The 19,234-nt window shown below is 32.9% G+C and overlaps 1 protein-coding gene across 4 annotated transcripts in view; it reads right to left on the reverse strand.

Annotated features, from left to right (window-relative positions):
• Positions 1–16,749, reverse strand: part of pnut (septin 7-like protein pnut) — a 36,076-nt gene extending 19,327 nt beyond the window's left edge. The window contains exon 1 of one of the 4 annotated variants that reach the window (XM_068770060.1): positions 16,699–16,749. In XM_068770060.1, coding sequence (XP_068626161.1) covers positions 16,699–16,713 — 15 coding nt within the window. In that variant the 5' untranslated portion in view covers positions 16,714–16,749. Of the gene's footprint in view, positions 1–4,297; positions 4,664–6,709; positions 7,235–15,611; positions 16,048–16,698 lie in introns of those variants that run through there. The other 3 variants (XM_068770058.1, XM_068770056.1, XM_068770057.1) reach the window with 3 other exon arrangements.
• Between the last annotated feature and the right edge of the window lie 2,485 nt (positions 16,750–19,234).

Here is a 19,234-nt window from a genome sequence, read left to right on the forward strand (position 1 = left end):
CACACACAATAAATATTGATAGAGCTTGGCTGGGAAGCTTCAATATAAGGCATTCCCTCAAATTTTGGCCTCTTTCTCCTCTCGTTTTATTAAGTTTTTAGTAAGCATCTAGGGAGGACTTTTAAAATTAATTATCGCAGTTTTGTGGTTAGAGGGCTAAAATTTCGAAATAACACATACTATTATCTAACATAAATAAAGTACGATAAATAATATCTTGAATTGACAAATAATTGGCAAATAATTGACCGCTTGGCGCTGTCCGTAATGTCTTTTTTTCTTTCTTTGCTCTTTCTTTTTTTGTTTCATTCTTTCTTTCTTTTGTGGGTATAATTTCATTAAATGCATTGGAAATTTTTAAAAGGTAAACAAAATTCTGGACAAGATTTATACCTATAAAACTATAGTTTAAAAACAATTTTATTATTTAACGCCTCTGCGGGTGGAATTTCATAATTTCAAATTTCTATGCGTTATGGTTCTATAGATTTTATGATAAGTTAGTACTCTGGGAATCACTTTAAATATAGACAACTTCTTCCCGGAACTTTTTTATGTTATTCTCTAGTTTAATGTATAGATGGGAATTGTATAAAACTCACTATCGCTTGACAATCTCTTACGGCGTTATGTTCTTAAATCGGCATTGTTTTATAATCCCATTTCAGGTGGAATTAAGCATCACACTGGCAGTTACTTATCCCGGGCACGGTAACAACGCCAGTGGGCGTTTGATCCTCGCGTAGGTAAAACCGGATCCGACGCTAATGGAACGAGTTCATTCGGATACGTCTCTAGAGATGATGCATAGTAATGATCAGTGACATTGCTTCTATTAATTAATCTTATTATTTTATCTAACGGATCAAAGATTAGTTAAATAAAGACCACGGATGAGTGTAATAAAATTTCTTTTGACTAGTGTAATATACCACAGACTGTAGACTAGTGCAATATACCACAGATCATAACAAATAATAATTTTAGGCGGAGTTTTATTTGATTACATTACTTAGTACATTAAAATACGTATATTTATTTAGCTCAACTTCAATTAATTATAAGAGGCAATAAAAACGTTACCTGCACATTAAGTTCCATATTACTGTTAGTTTTATTGCTCTAATGTCATAATTCGACCTACCCAACCACATATAGAATACAGTTCTGATAATGAAGCTAAAGATAAGCTGTAATATCACGAAAGGATATTTAGAAAAGATGTGAAAAGCAGTCTAACATGACAGTAAGAGTTGAAATAAATGAAAAATTGCAACTAGTAAAAAAAATGCGACCTGTATTACTATAGTTTTATTAAAACCTTGGCTGCTAAGCCTTGTTAATCTTGAATGCAATACAATGCATCCAGCGTCTCTGCTACATAATTCATAGCGGGTGGTGCGAAGGCGGACAGTGTGCGTTGTTTTATGTACATCTCGGCACTGTTTTCCTACTTTGAGTAATGAAGTACCATCGTTTACAGAATTGAAATTAAACTTATAAACTCAAAATTCTAAACTTTGTAACGTCATACAAGTTTTGTTAGATACTTCATTTAAACGTCTTACAATGTGTTGACATATTTATTAATTTATTCATATAACCACATAGGAATATTTAAAGTGAATACTTGTGAACGTCATGAGAATGCTAGAAAAGCAGCAATTCGACAAAAACTAAAATCAGAATTACCAATATAGAGTATAGGTATCCTTAATCTTAATGCTAGAGAGTTCCAACGCTATCTCGGACGCGGCGGGTATTTTGTTTGTTGTCGCTTTTATAACATTCTCAATACAGTAGCGCAATTCATTCCCAAGCTCTATTATCACTTAACAAATGTCTCACATTACTATAGAATTTATTTTACAAGTTTTTGTTTTATAAACATCTTAAATTAATTGCAAGATTTTTTAGAGTCAAATACGAGTTTATTGTAATACTGTACACAGTTGCCCACTTAAAATTTCGTTTGTACCCTAAACAACGAACGCAGTTTTTGCAATTAATATTAAATATATCATAAATTATAAATAAGCCATTCTTTTCGTTAATTTTCATATATGCTTGATCTAAATACTTGATCAGAGCTTCAAACATGTGTTAGGTTTATTGTGATACAAACAAGTTCGCCGTAAGTAATAAAAAAAGAATGTAGATACAAAATATTGTGGAAAAAAGTATTCAGTTTTATAGGTGTTTTATATAAGTAAAACCTCAATTTATAATTTCGTGCATAAAAGGATAATATCATTAACCTTTTCTACGTTAATAAAAGCAAAGTGACGAAATAAATAGGTTCAAGTCCACTATTGTAAATACTTAAATAAGCAAAGCATGCAATTCTTTGTTTCATTTTATATGACATGCATAATGTGATTAACGACTAATTACAAAGGACGTCATCCGTGAACCTTATTTAAATTGAGGTTAAATTAATTGTCGCTCATTTTAAATGTGACCCTGCATAAAAAATACACCTACGTGACCCTTGGTTAAATAATACACATAAACAATAAAATTAATTAGAACGTAAACGATCTTCCAAAAAAACATTAAGCGTAAAAAATTTTGAAGTTCCTTGAATAAACGGATAGGAACATACATATGTTGTCGATCTTTGGTGGTGCGCATTTTTTGCAAGAAGCTCACTACCACAAAGAAGTGGTAGCCCAGCGATAGAGGACTGATACTTGCGATCGTAGGTTGCGGGTTAGACTACTTAGATAGTTCTATATAATTCACACTTTGTACATAAATTATACAGGATTGCCACTGCTCACAAACAAGTTTTCAGAGGATGCCGCAGCGTCCTTCGCGTACCATAACACACTGCGATCGTTCAACCCAACCAAATTATGGTATATCCCCCTTAGGTGTCCATAAGGGAAGGCCTTTGCCTCGCAGTGAGCATATATGGGCTGAAGCGAGGACAACGAAATCGACTACCACCGAGAAACTTATACCAAAGTACGAGGGTTATTTAGATCAGACGTGATTTAATTTTTTAAATTTTCATTTACATAAACAATTGCACTACAATACATTAACAATTGAAGCTCTTTTATCTTCTAAAAATTCACATCGTCTGTATTATAAAACATTATGCGATGAAATCCTTGACATAACTATTACAATTTATAGAACCTAATAGCCTAAATAGTGTAACAGTGACAATAAAAGTACGTAATATACAATTGACTTATTTTAGTTCAAACACAAGTATTTAATTTGTTTGTTATCTTTAATCATCAGAAATATTCATTATTTTTGTTCTTATCATGAATGGACAGTAAAAATAGTGCAAGTTAAACATGTTAGAAATATTTTCATGCTATATAGTAAAGTTATACCATATCGCACAAGATGTACTATCGTGTCAAGTGGCACCTAAATGTCCATACTGTTAAATTATTTATAGTTCAAGAAATGTGGGCGCGACGTAGACACATTCGCCATTTGCAGATAATGTGCAACAGGCTGAGGCGCCAAATGCAGTTGCGTCGTGTTAGTTATATAGACCAAGTCAACGACCCAGCTGCAAGGATATGAAAATGGATATACGTAGAATATATAAACGCGATTTATCAGGAAACGGATCGAACAGTGAGCATCGACGCGACATTGAATGCAAATTATCGTAGCACCGCTTCCCTTCTACTATTGTTATATCGCATGTCAGATACGTATTTTGATATATTTTTAATTTTATTCGATTGTATGATTAGCTACGTACAATATTTGCTATGGTAAAACATACATAGTATGAGTAATTGTTAACGTCTGCACTTATAAACTCATATGCAAGTAATTTAAAAAAAATCAATGTTCAATATAACAATAAAAACCATATTTTAAAACCGATTCTTAAATAAAGGTCTTGACATGTGAACAAATGACATTGATGTCTTGTTGAAACACTGATCGTGTAATTTTCATTAATTCACACCTAGACGCTCACTGCAAAGCATAGGCCTCACTGAGATCGCCACAATGGCCGGCACTATAATTTCTATTTTATATATCACAACAATAATATAACCAGTTAAGACAAGATAAAACATAATATAACCGATGGTATTATTGTTTACTGTTTTATCTTCCTTATCGCATGCACCATATCTTTATACTTTAAATTAAACAAAATTGTATCTAACATTGGTTCTTAAGCCAAGGACAGTGCAAAGCCGATGCACACGCAAAGGTGTGATATTGCCGAATGGAAGCAAATCAATACTAGTTCACGGAAATTATTTCTATACGAAGCTAAAAAATATTATATTACTAAGTTTTTCACCTCGGCTTTCCTCCTTAATGATAAATTTCGCCAAATTTCACGAGGGCTAGACCACCCTGCTTTTGTCTTATCATTTCCACTGTCGCCTACGCTGCTAGCGCATCGAGTCAATTTGGTTTGCACATTGCCGTTAGTTAAAGCGTTGCCATCCATTTTATACCCATACGAGCTCGGCTTCAACACAAACACTTTACAAACACAAATCAAACCTAACAGTCATACGCACACATCACCAAGAACGCGAAACAATCACTTGTGATTCACTTTCAAAACCTTGTTTTGTGACGCGAGCACACGTACGTTTTTTTTACTTTTATAACGACCACTTACATTCAGCTTTTTGTCTTTCCAACACCGTTATGCTGACTAGTACACAAATAACATACCTTACATGAGTCAATGTTAAAATTGCGTAAGACCTATCGATAAAAGGTTTGACAATTTAAAGAGAACAGCCGTTTTATTATAAAGCACATTCGCGTCTGTATCGGTTTGAGGTTAAGTTACCGGCACTACCGGCTGACGGGGCACACAAGCGCCGCAGTGACGCGTCTACCACACAGGGCGGAAATACATCGCCATTTTACTGAAGCAAATTTTAAAAACACCTGCACAAAGTCATCGTTCAAAAATGTATTATTTATATTCACAGTATCATCTTATCTTACGAATCATATCAAAGCAATATCAAATGTTTAAAGGTCATTATATAATAAGTATTTTATCAGTAAAAAAAACTAGAATCACTGCGTGAAGCGTCTGCGTTAACTCAGGTATAAGTTAATTATGGCTATAATTTTGTATAGATGCAAAAGGATTCCGGGCCGTCACACTTACGCGCACCCGACGGACAAAAGCTGAGCCTTATTGTTGAAAATAAATTTCTTTGTAAAAAAAGGTAATGTGGACCTTAATCCATTTGAGAGAAAGTCGAAAACCACCGTTAAATACGTACAGTTACCTCCTTCTGTTATTTGCAAAATAATGCAAGAGGAGAACGTGCCCTAACCGCTTTTGCTGGTTCGAAGTTTAAACTGAGATCGGTTACGTTTATTTAACTTGAATAACATCAACACATTTTAAGTAATTGAAATACAGAAATACATACAAAAGCCTATTTTCTGCGTTATCTATCTGCCAAGCTTTCTCAACGCGTCTACCGCGATAAGGCAGCCTAAGATAAGACAAATTCCAAGAATACTGACTACAGTAAACAGAACAATAAAGACTGTCTCTTATGTATAATCTGTTGATTACTAGATTCTATTGTTTAACTTATAGGAAATTCAATTGAGTACTAAGAAAACACTGTAATAATTTACTCCAAATAAAGTTATTCAAAAACTTTAATTGTTTGCGACCAAATCTCCCTCCTTCTCAAATTAAAAGTACGTCAACTTTGTAAAATTAAAGAAAACTTTTGATGAAAGTTTTAATTACACTTACGAGAAATTTCAGGTCATGGCGCGACCATGAAACAGTTAATGTCTGTTTAGTGAATTCGACACATGCGAGCAGAATGGCCGCCGCTGCATGGGTTATTTTTAACCCTGTATGTCTTAGGGTCAGTCACCCCGCATAGCCCTCCCCGCAAGGACCAGTCGTATCTCTAGAGGAACTTGTGTGAGAATGCACCAACCATATTCTTACAAAGAGAAAAACAAAAACAAAAACACCAATGCCTGATCACAACATCTACTACGAATGACTCATAATTACAAACGACGGAAAAAAAACGAAAACAACGAGTCAAGCAGAAACCACGAATTTTAAAAAAAATTCTCAATTGCTTTTTTTCATAATTATCAAGGTTATATAAAAAAGTGATTTTAATTAGGTCATATAACTGTCGACTGCTCCTTTTTAAATACTTCACGAATCGAAATGCAACGAGTTACCCGTTATGAATGTAAATATTATTTAAAACCTCACATATTTACACGTACACATACCATTCGCTGTAGTCTTGTTGGATAACGGAGACCCTTTTCTTATAAGAGTAAATATTAAAGTGTAAAGGTTTTTTGAAATAATGCATGTATTTTATTAGGTAGAAAACGTCAAAAATATAATTAAACCCTTATAATATTCATACAATGAAAGCAAAGAAATGAACTGAACAATGCATCTTTCTTCCTTTGTCATAGTTATTTGCCACTTCATTATATTTATACAACCTGTTTACACTATGAACAAAAATATTTAATGAATGTAGCTTGTTTGCGTTTTTAAATATTACTACGAGACATACAAATAAACATTTCATGCACTTACTTAAGGAAAATGTTCATAAGCTTTATAATCACAATCCAATGGTAACCAAGAGGGTTGCACTAAAATAACGAGAGTTCCCTTTTTGGGGTGCTTTAACAAGCGATTAGGGGAACTGTCAGAGGGGTGCATAGGACTCACCGTAGTAGTATCGGTGAGGGTGACGGTGGCCGAGGTAGGTCCACCATTGGTCGAAGTATTAACACAGGTCGTGCTCGACACCTGATTATTTGAGTTCTGTTCGATTATACGCTGACGTAGAGCTAGACGTTCTAAGCTAGCTAAACGGTGAGAGCCACCGGCACCTTCTCTATCTCTCTCCCGAAGGCCTGTGGAAGAGAGAGTGCTGCCGGCGCTAAAAGATCCGCTGTACTTGGGCAACGTCGGCGGCGGCACGGGCCTAGCCGAGCCCCCTCTTCCGAGGAGGGACCCGCTGGACGTGTACGCGTAACTACTGGGTGTTCCGAGTGTCGCGGTGCGCGGCGCGGATCCGATTCCATTTAACGCGCCATTGGTACCGTTGACGGCGCCGCCATTCACCGTCGTCGTACTGCCGTTCATCTCCCTTGGTCTCCCGACATGCGATTTCTAGAGCACACACTGTCACTGCGTACAACGCGAGTACGAACGACAAACGTACGAACCGGCTGCCTGTCGGAGGCGGTTTGACAGCTCGGCGCGACGCGCGGGCGGCGCTCTACAGCCCCCACCGCGTGCCTCCGACCCCGACGTCTCTCAGGAGCATTGCCACACGCCTACTCCACTCCACTGGAGGGTTGAAAATGCTTCGTTCCTTACTAATGTCAAGGTTAACACGAAAACTAAGGTATTAATGTTTATTTCATTTCTTTCATTTAAAGACCCAGAGAAACACGTTTTCATTAATTTTATACATATCAATAAAATCGTAACACTAAATATTTTTCTCCAATTTTACGTCAATGTAACTTCTGACTTATTTTACTCAATCATTAGAAGTTTTCACAAAATTTTCACAACTCTTGTATTTTATTTTTAATCAATCCAACCCTACATAGTGTCTTTTTAATAGCATAGTCGATTTGAATAAGAGCACTCTAACAATGCGCTTAGCATTTCAAACAATTATTAAAGGCCTCTCAAAACAAAGTCAATATTGCCATTCAAATATTGATTTTGTTTGTATATTTTATACGCTAATATGACACTTATGTGATGTACTTTTTAGAACCATGAGATTACTACAGTTTACATAGAATAATTTCAATCGAAATAAAGTAGTAGCCAAAAGCCTAGCTGGATTTAATCTGAATTATATAGTAGTACACACAAAAAACAATGGAAATTAATTAATTTGCAGACCGGTATCGAGGCAGGCATTCAATCTGCCTCTTCCGAGTCACATTAGTCGTTCCCTTAACAAATCTACGTTGACTAACCGACACAGGTTAGCTGTCGTAAGTTTTTTCTTATTCCCTAAATGAAAATGCTAAATTTAGTGAAAGTTTATAGTTCTAACAACATCAAATTTTCAATAGGTGAAAGAAGGAAATGACGTTTTTGGTTCACTGGCCTGCCTGAGCCAAGATGTGAATTGAACCACGGTATGGTATTATTAGCGGAAGTACTTTAAGTCGAAGAGAATAGACGTCCGCAATGATGCATGTACAAAATTGTTGAATTACATCTTTTACCTTTTATGATTCAGTAATAAACATTCGAGATTGTCTTTAATAAGTCAAAAAAAGGAACAAAAACTATAGACTTTTAGTTTTTAACGGTAATAAAAATTTATTTACTAATTTAAATAAGCGTTATAATAATTAAAAATTTTGATACACCTGCTTATTTAAAAGGTGTACAACATTCACAGATATTATGAAAGACAACAGTAAATAGGTCAGTAAAAACAGGTTAAGGTGTAATCATTATACATATATACATATAACTCCTTAAATTTTCAAACTTAAATTTAACTAAATTTAACTTAAATTTTCAAACTATACTATTGTATCATTAATAACTATATGTAACAAATTTCAAGGAAAAAGAACAACCGACAAGCGGTGAACTTCATTAGACAAAAGTATATATAAATTTTTTTGATTTTTGCAAAGACGCGAGGTACATTTGATTATCTGATAAAAAATAGTCTAAACGAATAACACAACACGTGGCGAAAGCATGGTAGCCTGGTCCTGACAATCGACCGCAGCACAGCGCAAGCGCGTGGCCACCCTCGACCGCCACAACCCTACGGTGCAACGCTTCCCCGCGACGGTATCAATGGTAATTGGAAAGTGTAATAAACTGCAACGAACTCAACATGCATCTTTACAGTCAAGTTTGTTTTGTATAATCAATGCGCTGCGAGAGCGAGCTGCACCTCGCAATTTTAGAAACGTTATACCATTGCAAACTAATTACGTACACCCAAATTTACAAGTTCTTTTTTACACGATGTTCATGATGTTCTATTTTTAACTAACGCGGTTCACCAATAAGAATAAATACATTTTTACAGGGTTTTTTTTTGTTATGACACGAATCTTTACAAAATCTTTTTAATTTTAATTTGACAGTGCTTACAGAAACTTATCTATACAGCAGGTTTCACATAAGGTTTCCACAAACCCTGCAGTCCTACTAGATATCGGCAAATGTGACGTATCTACTGATGATAGTATTTTTGGTCCATTCCTTAATGAATGTAGCGGCTTATTATCAAGTAGCAATGAATAGGTAAAACATTGATTTTTAATCCTAGTTTAATTTGTATTTCCTATACGGAATAAAAATGAATTGTTTTTCTTTTAGAAATACAGTAAATATAGTAATATGGGTTTTATAATTACTTCTTTGCACGATTTTTCGAGACTATATTTAGATTTTTTTCGTTTTACGCGATTTTTTTTTTAAATTGTATAATCATATCTCTAAAGTTACCGTAAAGTCACGTGCATTTTTACACGACTTTAGTTAGTATGCTAGAAGCTTGGAATGGTTTAAAAAATTTGTGTATACTTGAAAATATATTAGGGACACCAGAAAGTAACGACGTTTCCATTGACTTAATTTACAGAAAAACCGATTCATTTTTACCGCTCTGGTTTTGAAAATTTGTACACTACATTGCAAAAGTTGTTGATAACGAAGGGGGATATATTATCGATTAGAAATACAAACTTGTTAAGAATGAAGTCGTGTAAATTTAACTTAAAAAAGCGACATTAATTTCTGGTCCCCCTAATTATTGGTACATTTTGCTCAAATAAGACTAAGCCACGTCGTTAAGTATATAAGAGAAAGTTGTTAGATCGCGTCAAATGATTTACTGACTGCCTCATATACTAAAAATACCGCTTAATGCTCGAAGCATAAATAATATGGTCCACATTATGTATTCCGCTTTGAAATATTTTTTTAAAATCTAGCCTTGAAGTTTGCAGCTGATTAAATTTATATTTAAAAACTTAATTTAGTTTAAGTGGGAAACTTGAAATATTTAGAGATGCAAGCTTGTTTGAACTTTTTGAACAGAATTATTAAAACGATGAAAAAGTAAAATATTATTAATATTTTGGTAGAAACATTAAAAAATTTTTACTTTCTTTATATAATTAACCTTAATTAAAATTTTTATTTGATTTTGAAACGTCAGTCGTATTAAGTTTTATTAATAAATATGCACTGGTCAAAACATTAAGTTTATCTTTAATAATAATGCACCTTATAACTATACTACAATCACACGTTAGCGACCTACATTAATTTTCGTTAAAAATAATTAAGTTATTTTTTAAAAAATATTTTAAACGGGAACTGATTTTATCTAATGAATATTTATATATATATGTATGTATATATATATATATATATATATATATATATATACTTATAAATACATGTATACGTAAAAATGCCCCGGGGTTATATTTAGTGAATCAAATAATTAAAAACAGAAGCGCTAGCGCCACCTTACGGCAAATGTACTAGTCTGTTTGCAGTTGATAAGTACAACATGCATATCCAACAAAATGTTTCAATTACACGCCTTTAAACATATGTTCTCATTATAGATGGCGTTTATATTAATTTAAGCAATAAAAACCTGCTGTTTATATATAATAATAAAGTTAACTTGAAATATCAATACCAAAAACTCTGTTTTTTAAGCGTTATTAAAAACATATAAAACGCAGAGGCGTATCCTTAAACAAGGGAATTTTAAAGGTATTTGTATAAGAAAGAAGACATATAAGAATTAGATAAAATATATATAAGAATTAGAGAAAAGGAAGAAATTAAGAATTTAAGAATTATTAAAATATTTGTATTTTAATAAATATTATTTAAACACGTGATGCATAACACAAACATTTTATTCAACTAAAGATGCAAATATTTCCTGTTACCGTATTTATAATAAACTAGCTAAATCGACAAACTTTCTTCCTCCTGACAGTCAATGTATGAGCAGATATCGGATTTTCAAATTTTTAAGTTATTTTTAAATAGCTAGACAAATAGTGACCGTAGTTTTTTAATTGATGAATATAACTTTTTATCACTTATTATCTTATGTATTATTAACATCGATTTGTGATACGTATGTATATGGATAATCAATTAAATTTAATAAATTTAAAGAAAAAATATTGTTCTAATTATCATCTGTCTGTGTGTAAAACTATATTTCGAAATTATATTACCTGGTGTCACGCTTTGATGAGAATATACCCATTTTTATTTTAAATTAATGTAGTGTAATTGTCAAGTGTGTTAGAAAAAAATTATAAAAAGGAACTAAAATTGTAATAAGGATGTAATAACCATCCTTTAAAATAAAACAAATGTAAACAAGAAGATAAACGAAAAAGAGCCCATATGAGCCATCTGTACGAAATGCCGGCTAAAAGTTTGTTGAACTTACGGATGTTGAAAGATATAATAAAGATGTTAACTTGCATATGCTTTCCTTCCAAACATAGTATACCATACATTGGCGTAATGTAAACGTGAGATTATAGATAATTTTTATGCTTTAATTAAATAAATATTTCTTGGTTACAATATTGGATTTTACAACATTAACAAAAACATAATTTGTTAGTTTTATACTGGAAGGTGACCAGAACATAGCTTTCACCGATACCAGCGTAAAGCAATAAAATTTTTGTAATAGAAAATCCAACGTTACACCACAAGCGTAAACTTGTTACTTTAAGACTAAGCACAAAATGTGAAGCACCCCCGAACACAGTAATACGTGTACATCTCTATTTTCTGAACATTTATATTCGAGATATTCGAGAGATTTTCCATGCTATAAACCGACAAGAACCTCTGTACCAAGCGTTAGTTATTGTATTGTATTAACTTAGCTTGCAACCTTAAAAAAAAAAAATTAAAAGCCGTCTTTTAAAACTTCTTCGAAGCGTAATCTGTATAACATAAACGTAAACAATCTCTTACTGATCAGCGCAGTGGTGTGGGTCAAGCTATACTTGAGTATGTAACTGAGTAAGGGTTTCCTTTGTTGGTACTCTTTTAATATCTTGCCTATTTGACTAAGATAGCGATAAAAAAGAACTTTCTTCCTGGACCTCGCAAATCAGAAACAAGCAATGTTATTCGCATTATACCACTCTGGTGTAAGATTTCAATTTTGTTGCGATGCTTCTAATCTCTTTTCGAAGGAATCTTCGGTTTACCTCATAATAGCATTTATGAGAGACAGTATCTATAATGGATGAACTGGACAGAGAGAATCGCTCTGGAACGCGGGTTTGCCTATAGTAAGCGATGTGTATGGGGTAATCAATATAGAGACCGTTATGAAGTAAAAGAATACATAGAATTCAGGTTAACCTTACCAAGGTTGACAGTAAAATATTTATCAACTCTATGTACGTGTACAAAATGTTCTCATTAGCGCTATGCTATCAAAATGGCATGATTTACCACCAGGACTTTATCGCTTATGTTATAAAAGTCCGATAGAAAATTGCTTTAATGTTACCGACCTGTTTGATAAAGTTATATCCTCATTTTTATTAATCAAGAATAATTACAAATTTAAGATATAAAAATGACGTTTATTGTATCCTTAATAAATGTATTATCTAAAACAAAATTGACACTTTTTCCTCTTGATTATCTTAGGCGTCAAATTCTGCGGGTTAGCTGCATTGTCTTAAGATTGCAGCCGCGGTTTGAATAACGCTGCAGCTTGCATAATTGCTGCCGTGAGAAGTGTCATCTTATATTTCAAGGCGGCGACTGCCATTGGGATGTTGCATATAATATTTTACGCAATTCTTACTTTTTGTATTATTTCTAATAATAGTATTATCTATTTAGAATCATTGATATAAACCATTTGTGTACGTCATGAAAAGAATACCAAAAACCCAATTTAAAAAAAAAATAAAATTAGATCGAGTTCCCCTAAAATTACATTTTTCAACTTACCGCTATGGTGATTCCAAACGCGTCGTAATCTAGACCTCACAACATATCCAGACGACTTTTTTGTGGTCAATTTTCTACTAACCGAGCAATTCATTCCTTAGCTTTAATATTAGTTGGAAAATATTTTATTTGATTAAGAGAGCAATAAACGTATGTTTTCTACAGGTAAACGTCCTGCATTTCGACCTAGAGTAGAGAGAATATATATATGTAGTATGTATGTAGACACCTTTTTCAAATTATATATTTATCTTGAATAATAGTATTGTAAAATGGCACATAGGAAGCCATGTAAAGTGCGCTGTAACAAACTGGTTAGTTGATACGTTGTAAATGACAATAGGCACGCAGTCGGTGCGCTTCATTAAGCAATTTATGTTAGTAATGATGCATCTGAGACTATGATTTTTATCATTTAATTGTCCTTATGTATATATATATATATATATATATATGTGTGTGTGTGTGTGTGTATATATATATATATAGAAACAAATAAAGATGCTTTAAATACTGTCTATTCTTTTATTAATATGATTAATTTCCTAAACAAACAAAGCTCATTATTGTTATCTTAAAAGTAAAACCATCAAACAAGGCCCACCGTTATGGACGGAGATCGAATAAAAACTCTTTTATTTTATTCTATACGCAAGCTGAAAAACGGGAGACAAAAATGTAAAATTCTACTAAATATTTTTTGCTCGGAACTATTGTCCGTGGTAAATTTTCGAATTCCTGCAGCTGTAACTAGTTCTAGATCTCTTTTCTCTTTATCAACTGCTAAGACAAATAACGGCGTCCATCCTCTGGAAACTTGTTTGTGTAGTGACAATCTTATATCATTAATGAAGTGTCAATTCAATATATAAAAATATAATATTTATATGCATACAACTTGAATGTGAACAGGATAAAACTATACTTCAATACGATATATGAACAGCTAAGTATCGGTTTCCTTTAATTGCTCCAGTATATACTCTTGTCTAATCACAGCATTTTCTAGAGTACCTCCACAGATAAGGCAAACAATAACTAAGTACATTAAGTCAGATAATTCTATTTTAGTTCGGTAACTACTACATAAATGCTACTCCCATTATTACCAACACGATTTTACAAACGCACGTCGACAATTTCTGTTCCACAAGGAAACATCGCATTAAAATACATCGTAAATAACAGATGTGCGGTTTATATTTTTCATTATTACATATTTCCCGTTAGCTTATAATTCTTGCTAGTCATAACTATAAACTCATGGAATACTTAATATTAACTATGTAGGTATATAAAGTATTCTCTTGTTTATTCAATAAATAAGTAATTAAGTGCCATACGTAACGTACACTGTGCAATCCATGGAGGCACCGTCAAACGTACCGCACTAAATTTAGATATTATACACAAGTAAGCATAGGTTTATGCTATGTATGTAGTAATCAGAGAACAAAATTAATAATATGGTAGTAAATGTTACATCAATCTGTAGCTACTTAGGTAAGACGTAAGACAATAAAATTAATATAGGGATAGAATTCAGCTATTATAAATTGGCAAAAGTAAATAATTATTATATACAACTATAATTTTAAATATTTTACTTATGTCGCCGGGGTACCATGCCTTTATTAGAGAACGATTTATCACCAAGTGATTCAAATTAAACTTTCTGTTTAGTCAAAATGGCACGTGCTATATGGCAACAAGACGTGTTTCTAAAACAATACCTACGGTTTCCGTTTATAAACTGGGCCGGCCTAAACACAAAACTATTTGTGTTATTGTATTTAACTAGTGTAATGTTTTATGTCAAAGCCTGGTCAGTTTGTAAAATAAGTAATTAAACATAAAACGTTTAAATAATTTATATAACATAATATTTTGGCTACATAAATCAAATCTTTATAATTTACTTCGACTTTTATAATGAAATTGGTAACATCTAAAAAAATAATTATATTCAGATGTGCCATAGAACAATATTTAGGCGCTTGGCCTACATAGATTTTAATGCCCACGCTTTTTCGTAATGTTATCGTTAAATAATAAATTTCACTGAACGTTGTGTTATTGATATTTTACTCTGTTGTTCTCTGTAGTCATGAACAAAAAACTTCCAAAAGAGTATGTCTCTATGTACAGATATATATACAATGCAGAAGGTATAAAATAAATATCATGCGCAGCTGACTATTTAGAAGACGGAAAACTGGACAAATAGCAGCCAATGTCTTAAAAAAGATAACTCGTTTTGTTTCTCCTATTTGAAAATGTTGACACATTCAATTTAATACATTATTAGTTGATAGGTAATAATTTACAGACGCAACATTTAGAACTTAACGAAACTTTTAATCATTAAACAAATTGAAAACGTAATTCAACGTCTTATCAATAACAAATATTTGAAGGTGTGTGTAAATAAATTGCTAAGAGCATGAAATATCATAAACAATGGATATTAAGAATAAACAGTAGCGAGGAGTCACTTTGTAATACAATTTGGTTCTTGGTGTTTAAAGAAAATTTAAATTTCCTTTTTTGTCAAGTTATAATTTTGTGTTCGACTAAAAACTAAGCTTACCTGGTCAATGGCGGTACCCATAGGTTGGTATCGAGCCAGAACGGGCCTAGAGCGATGACGCGCTACCGGCGAATCTGATATAGAAGCCATCCTAATAAGCTAGTACTTTCACATTAACACCCACTTTTATTTTTAATTTAACAAACAATATTAACTCAGTCATGTGTTAACTAAACAAGAATGAAAACACACTGCTACAGCAACACACTAACGAGATACCACATTTTCCGTCGACAAATCACATCCGGACGGGAGTCGAATGTTGGTGCACGGGTGAATCAACCGATTACGCCAGCCACACTTGGCTTAAAACTACAACTGATAACAAACTAGCGCGATACTTAAAATCTAATCGTGATTCATACACTGCACGTAATGAAAATACAATTTAAACATTTACAAGCACTTTATGTAGGTAAAAACATTCCCAGTAATGTTTAAATAAATATTATATTAACTGAGTTTAATATTGACTGTCTCTAATTGCTATGTATTTAAATATTTGCTTGACTGCAGTTACCAAAATAATACTAAACAAGTTACACAGTATGGAATAGATTGACCAGACAAACTCACGATACACATTACCAAAGAAGGTTAAGAAACGCAAAACTTCTTTTTTTGGTTTAAAGTATTTTTTGGACTAAACGGCTCGCCTAACAATGAAAACGACCACTCTGCGATTACGGTTTCGCTTACTGGAATGGAACAATGGCAAGGGCGCGTCGTGGATAGCAGACTTATTCGTCACAACGAATGGTAGCCGTTGTATAAGTCTCGCTTAAAAATATATACATACAAAGTATAAACGCTCTTATGGGGCCAATATCGATGTCACGGCGATGCCGGGCGGGAAGCCTAGTGCGAGGGCTGAATAGCGGACGCAAATTCCTACTCGTAATTCAAACAACGCGACGCGACGCAACGTACACGTACGTGAGTTACGAACAAACGGTTCTCGCGACCTAATAACTCCATTTTGATATCGATATCAATAACCTATGAATACTTAAACATACAATGACCTTCCGGACTGTCTTTTGTAATAAATACGATTTCAAAAAAGAAAACAGTTTCTTGTACTTACCGCTGCCATGCCCATCAGGAAATCAGCACATGTAACAATAATTTGATTTAAAGTTTCCCTTAATTATTCTAAAAATAAAATGGATCGTATAACTCTAAAAATAATTCTAAAGTAAAAACTAATGACTGCCCTAAGACAAATTATTTGGTAATACACACCTAAACAAGGAAGACAACATGTACCTACGTCTTCCAGACTATCCGTACTATCCATATAACCGACATCCATGAACAATCTTTTCAGTCTAGATCTAAGAATATAATGAGGTAATTCTTAACTGACAAATGCAAAGGCTACCAAGTGCAAGGAGGACATTGTAATAAAAAAAATCTACACACGGTTCCGTGAATCAATAGACTTGAATGCTATTGTTTTTATATCTAGATTGTTTTCGATATGGCCTGCGCGGTATTTACTGGCAAACAAATCAAACAAATGACGTGAACCATTAAGTCTCGACAAAAAGAATGCTTACATTCAATATTAGCATTTCGCATAAATTACTGTAAATAATCATTAAAATAATAAAAATAAACATCATGATAAAACAAAAGCTGTTTGTTTACGCCTAGCAATATTTTTTGGATTGAAAAAAAAATATATAAAGACGTAAATTCTTACATGGCGGGTATGTATTCATACTTGAGAGAATAGTTTCTTCGCTCCTTCGTGATATTTATTCATGTATATCGCAATTAAATTGATGATCATTACTTATTTCCATATGAACTTCACATTAAATAATCAACACGACTGCACTTTAATTGTACTTTAATCAAAGGAATAAGACCATTTCACATTTCTTTCTAAAGGTTAATCAATAAATGTACTATTTATTATACGATTACCGAATCAAAATTATGTTAATGTGTGAGATATGCGTGTGTGTACGCGGTTACTTTAAGAGAGCGCTCCGCAAGCCACTGTCCGCGACAACTGAACAGCGCAGCGGCAAAACTTGCCACTGCAGAACATGCTATTTCAATTCGCGTAGGGAATTCACAATTCGTTTAATTCAAAAACTGTTAGTAACTGTTTTATTCTCAATAAGTTTACAAGAAATCTTTTGTAAGGTATATGACAATAAATAGAAGAAATAAGCCTGTTTGAAATGTTCAAAAGCGGTAATTATGCCATTTTCTTAACTTAGTTTTATTTAAGTGGTCTAATTTTAAAAATTCACAACGTTCATAAATGAAATATAAAGAGAGAATGGCACTATAAAGAGATTATACCATAACAAAGTCTATATCTTGTATGAATAATTTGCATGCAATGTTACAAACGAAGAATTGATTCAAATTGGCCTTCGGTCCAATGAATTTATCAGAACACTTACTCGGTTGTTAAATACGGTGGCCTGTTTTTTGCAATTTAATTAATTCTTCTGCGAATAAAATATTAGAAACTTTTACTACACAAATTATTATAGATCTTTACGCTCACGAGTTTACTGAATCTATTTTTTTAATTAAAAATGACGACTTAATTCTGGAGTTAACCTCAGGAAAGAGATTGGATTTGCAAGCATAACAAAGCGTAGCTTCCTAGCTTTATTCGTTACAATTTTTTTTAACTGCACCGTGTTTACAACTCGAAATAAACTGCAACACACTTCGGCAATTACTGTTGTACCGAAATTTGACGGAGATATCTATATGGACAGTTTCTTCCAAAGGTCGATCTACAACAAGCCAATTCTATTACAATTAGTTACCGTCTTATTAATAAAAATGTTTCAATGATATGTGATTCTAGTGACTTACCAGTTTACTGGAAACCTTAAAATTCAGAAACGTTTTGAATTTACAACCGAATTAAACTGTGTCTATATGTATATATAAACGATCGTTTATTTGAATTGACTTTTTGTACGCGACATTAGAAATACCAATAGCTGTCAATATTTAAGCTATATAGAATAATTCCATGGTAAAATAATAATGAATATAAACTACCTGTTTTATGAATTAAGCGTTACTAATGAATTATGAGCTGAGTAATCTTATTGTAGTATTTAAATTGTGTTAATTTTTATAATAAAGTATACCGAGAAAAAGCGCAAAGTTTAAACGCAGACCACAGTACTAGAGGTAAATGCATGTATGGTGTCGATTACACTAACAGGACGAGATTGTGACGTCACAGCTGTTAGGATTCGCACGAAGAAACAATGTTACACGGTTTGTGGACAAGCAACAATACAGCCTTTTACAAATGCAAAAGCCATCAAACAATGATTGTTCTCAAACTCTCTTGAGGTTTAGAGTAAAAGTTTTGAATTTAAAATGTAAATAAATTTCAATAGTGAGAAAATTATGACGTTATCGTGTTTATTTTATGCTGTCTACCCTATTAGCAAAGAAATCACAATTAACAATAGCAATCCTGGAGACGACTTTCGCGCTCTCTTAATCACACCACATTAGTTGATTGTACAATATAATTATTCTGGACAAGATTTATACAAGGAATGTATTAGGAGAGTATGATAACAATTTTGATAAATTACTATCAATTTCTTATTTATCTAATA

The sequence above is a fragment of the Battus philenor genome, unplaced genomic scaffold (genome assembly GCF_028537555.1).
Source record: "Battus philenor isolate CCGP_79_NKW_IND1 unplaced genomic scaffold, ilBatPhil1.0.hap1 SCAF_3, whole genome shotgun sequence".
Taxonomy (NCBI): domain Eukaryota; kingdom Metazoa; phylum Arthropoda; class Insecta; order Lepidoptera; family Papilionidae; genus Battus; species Battus philenor.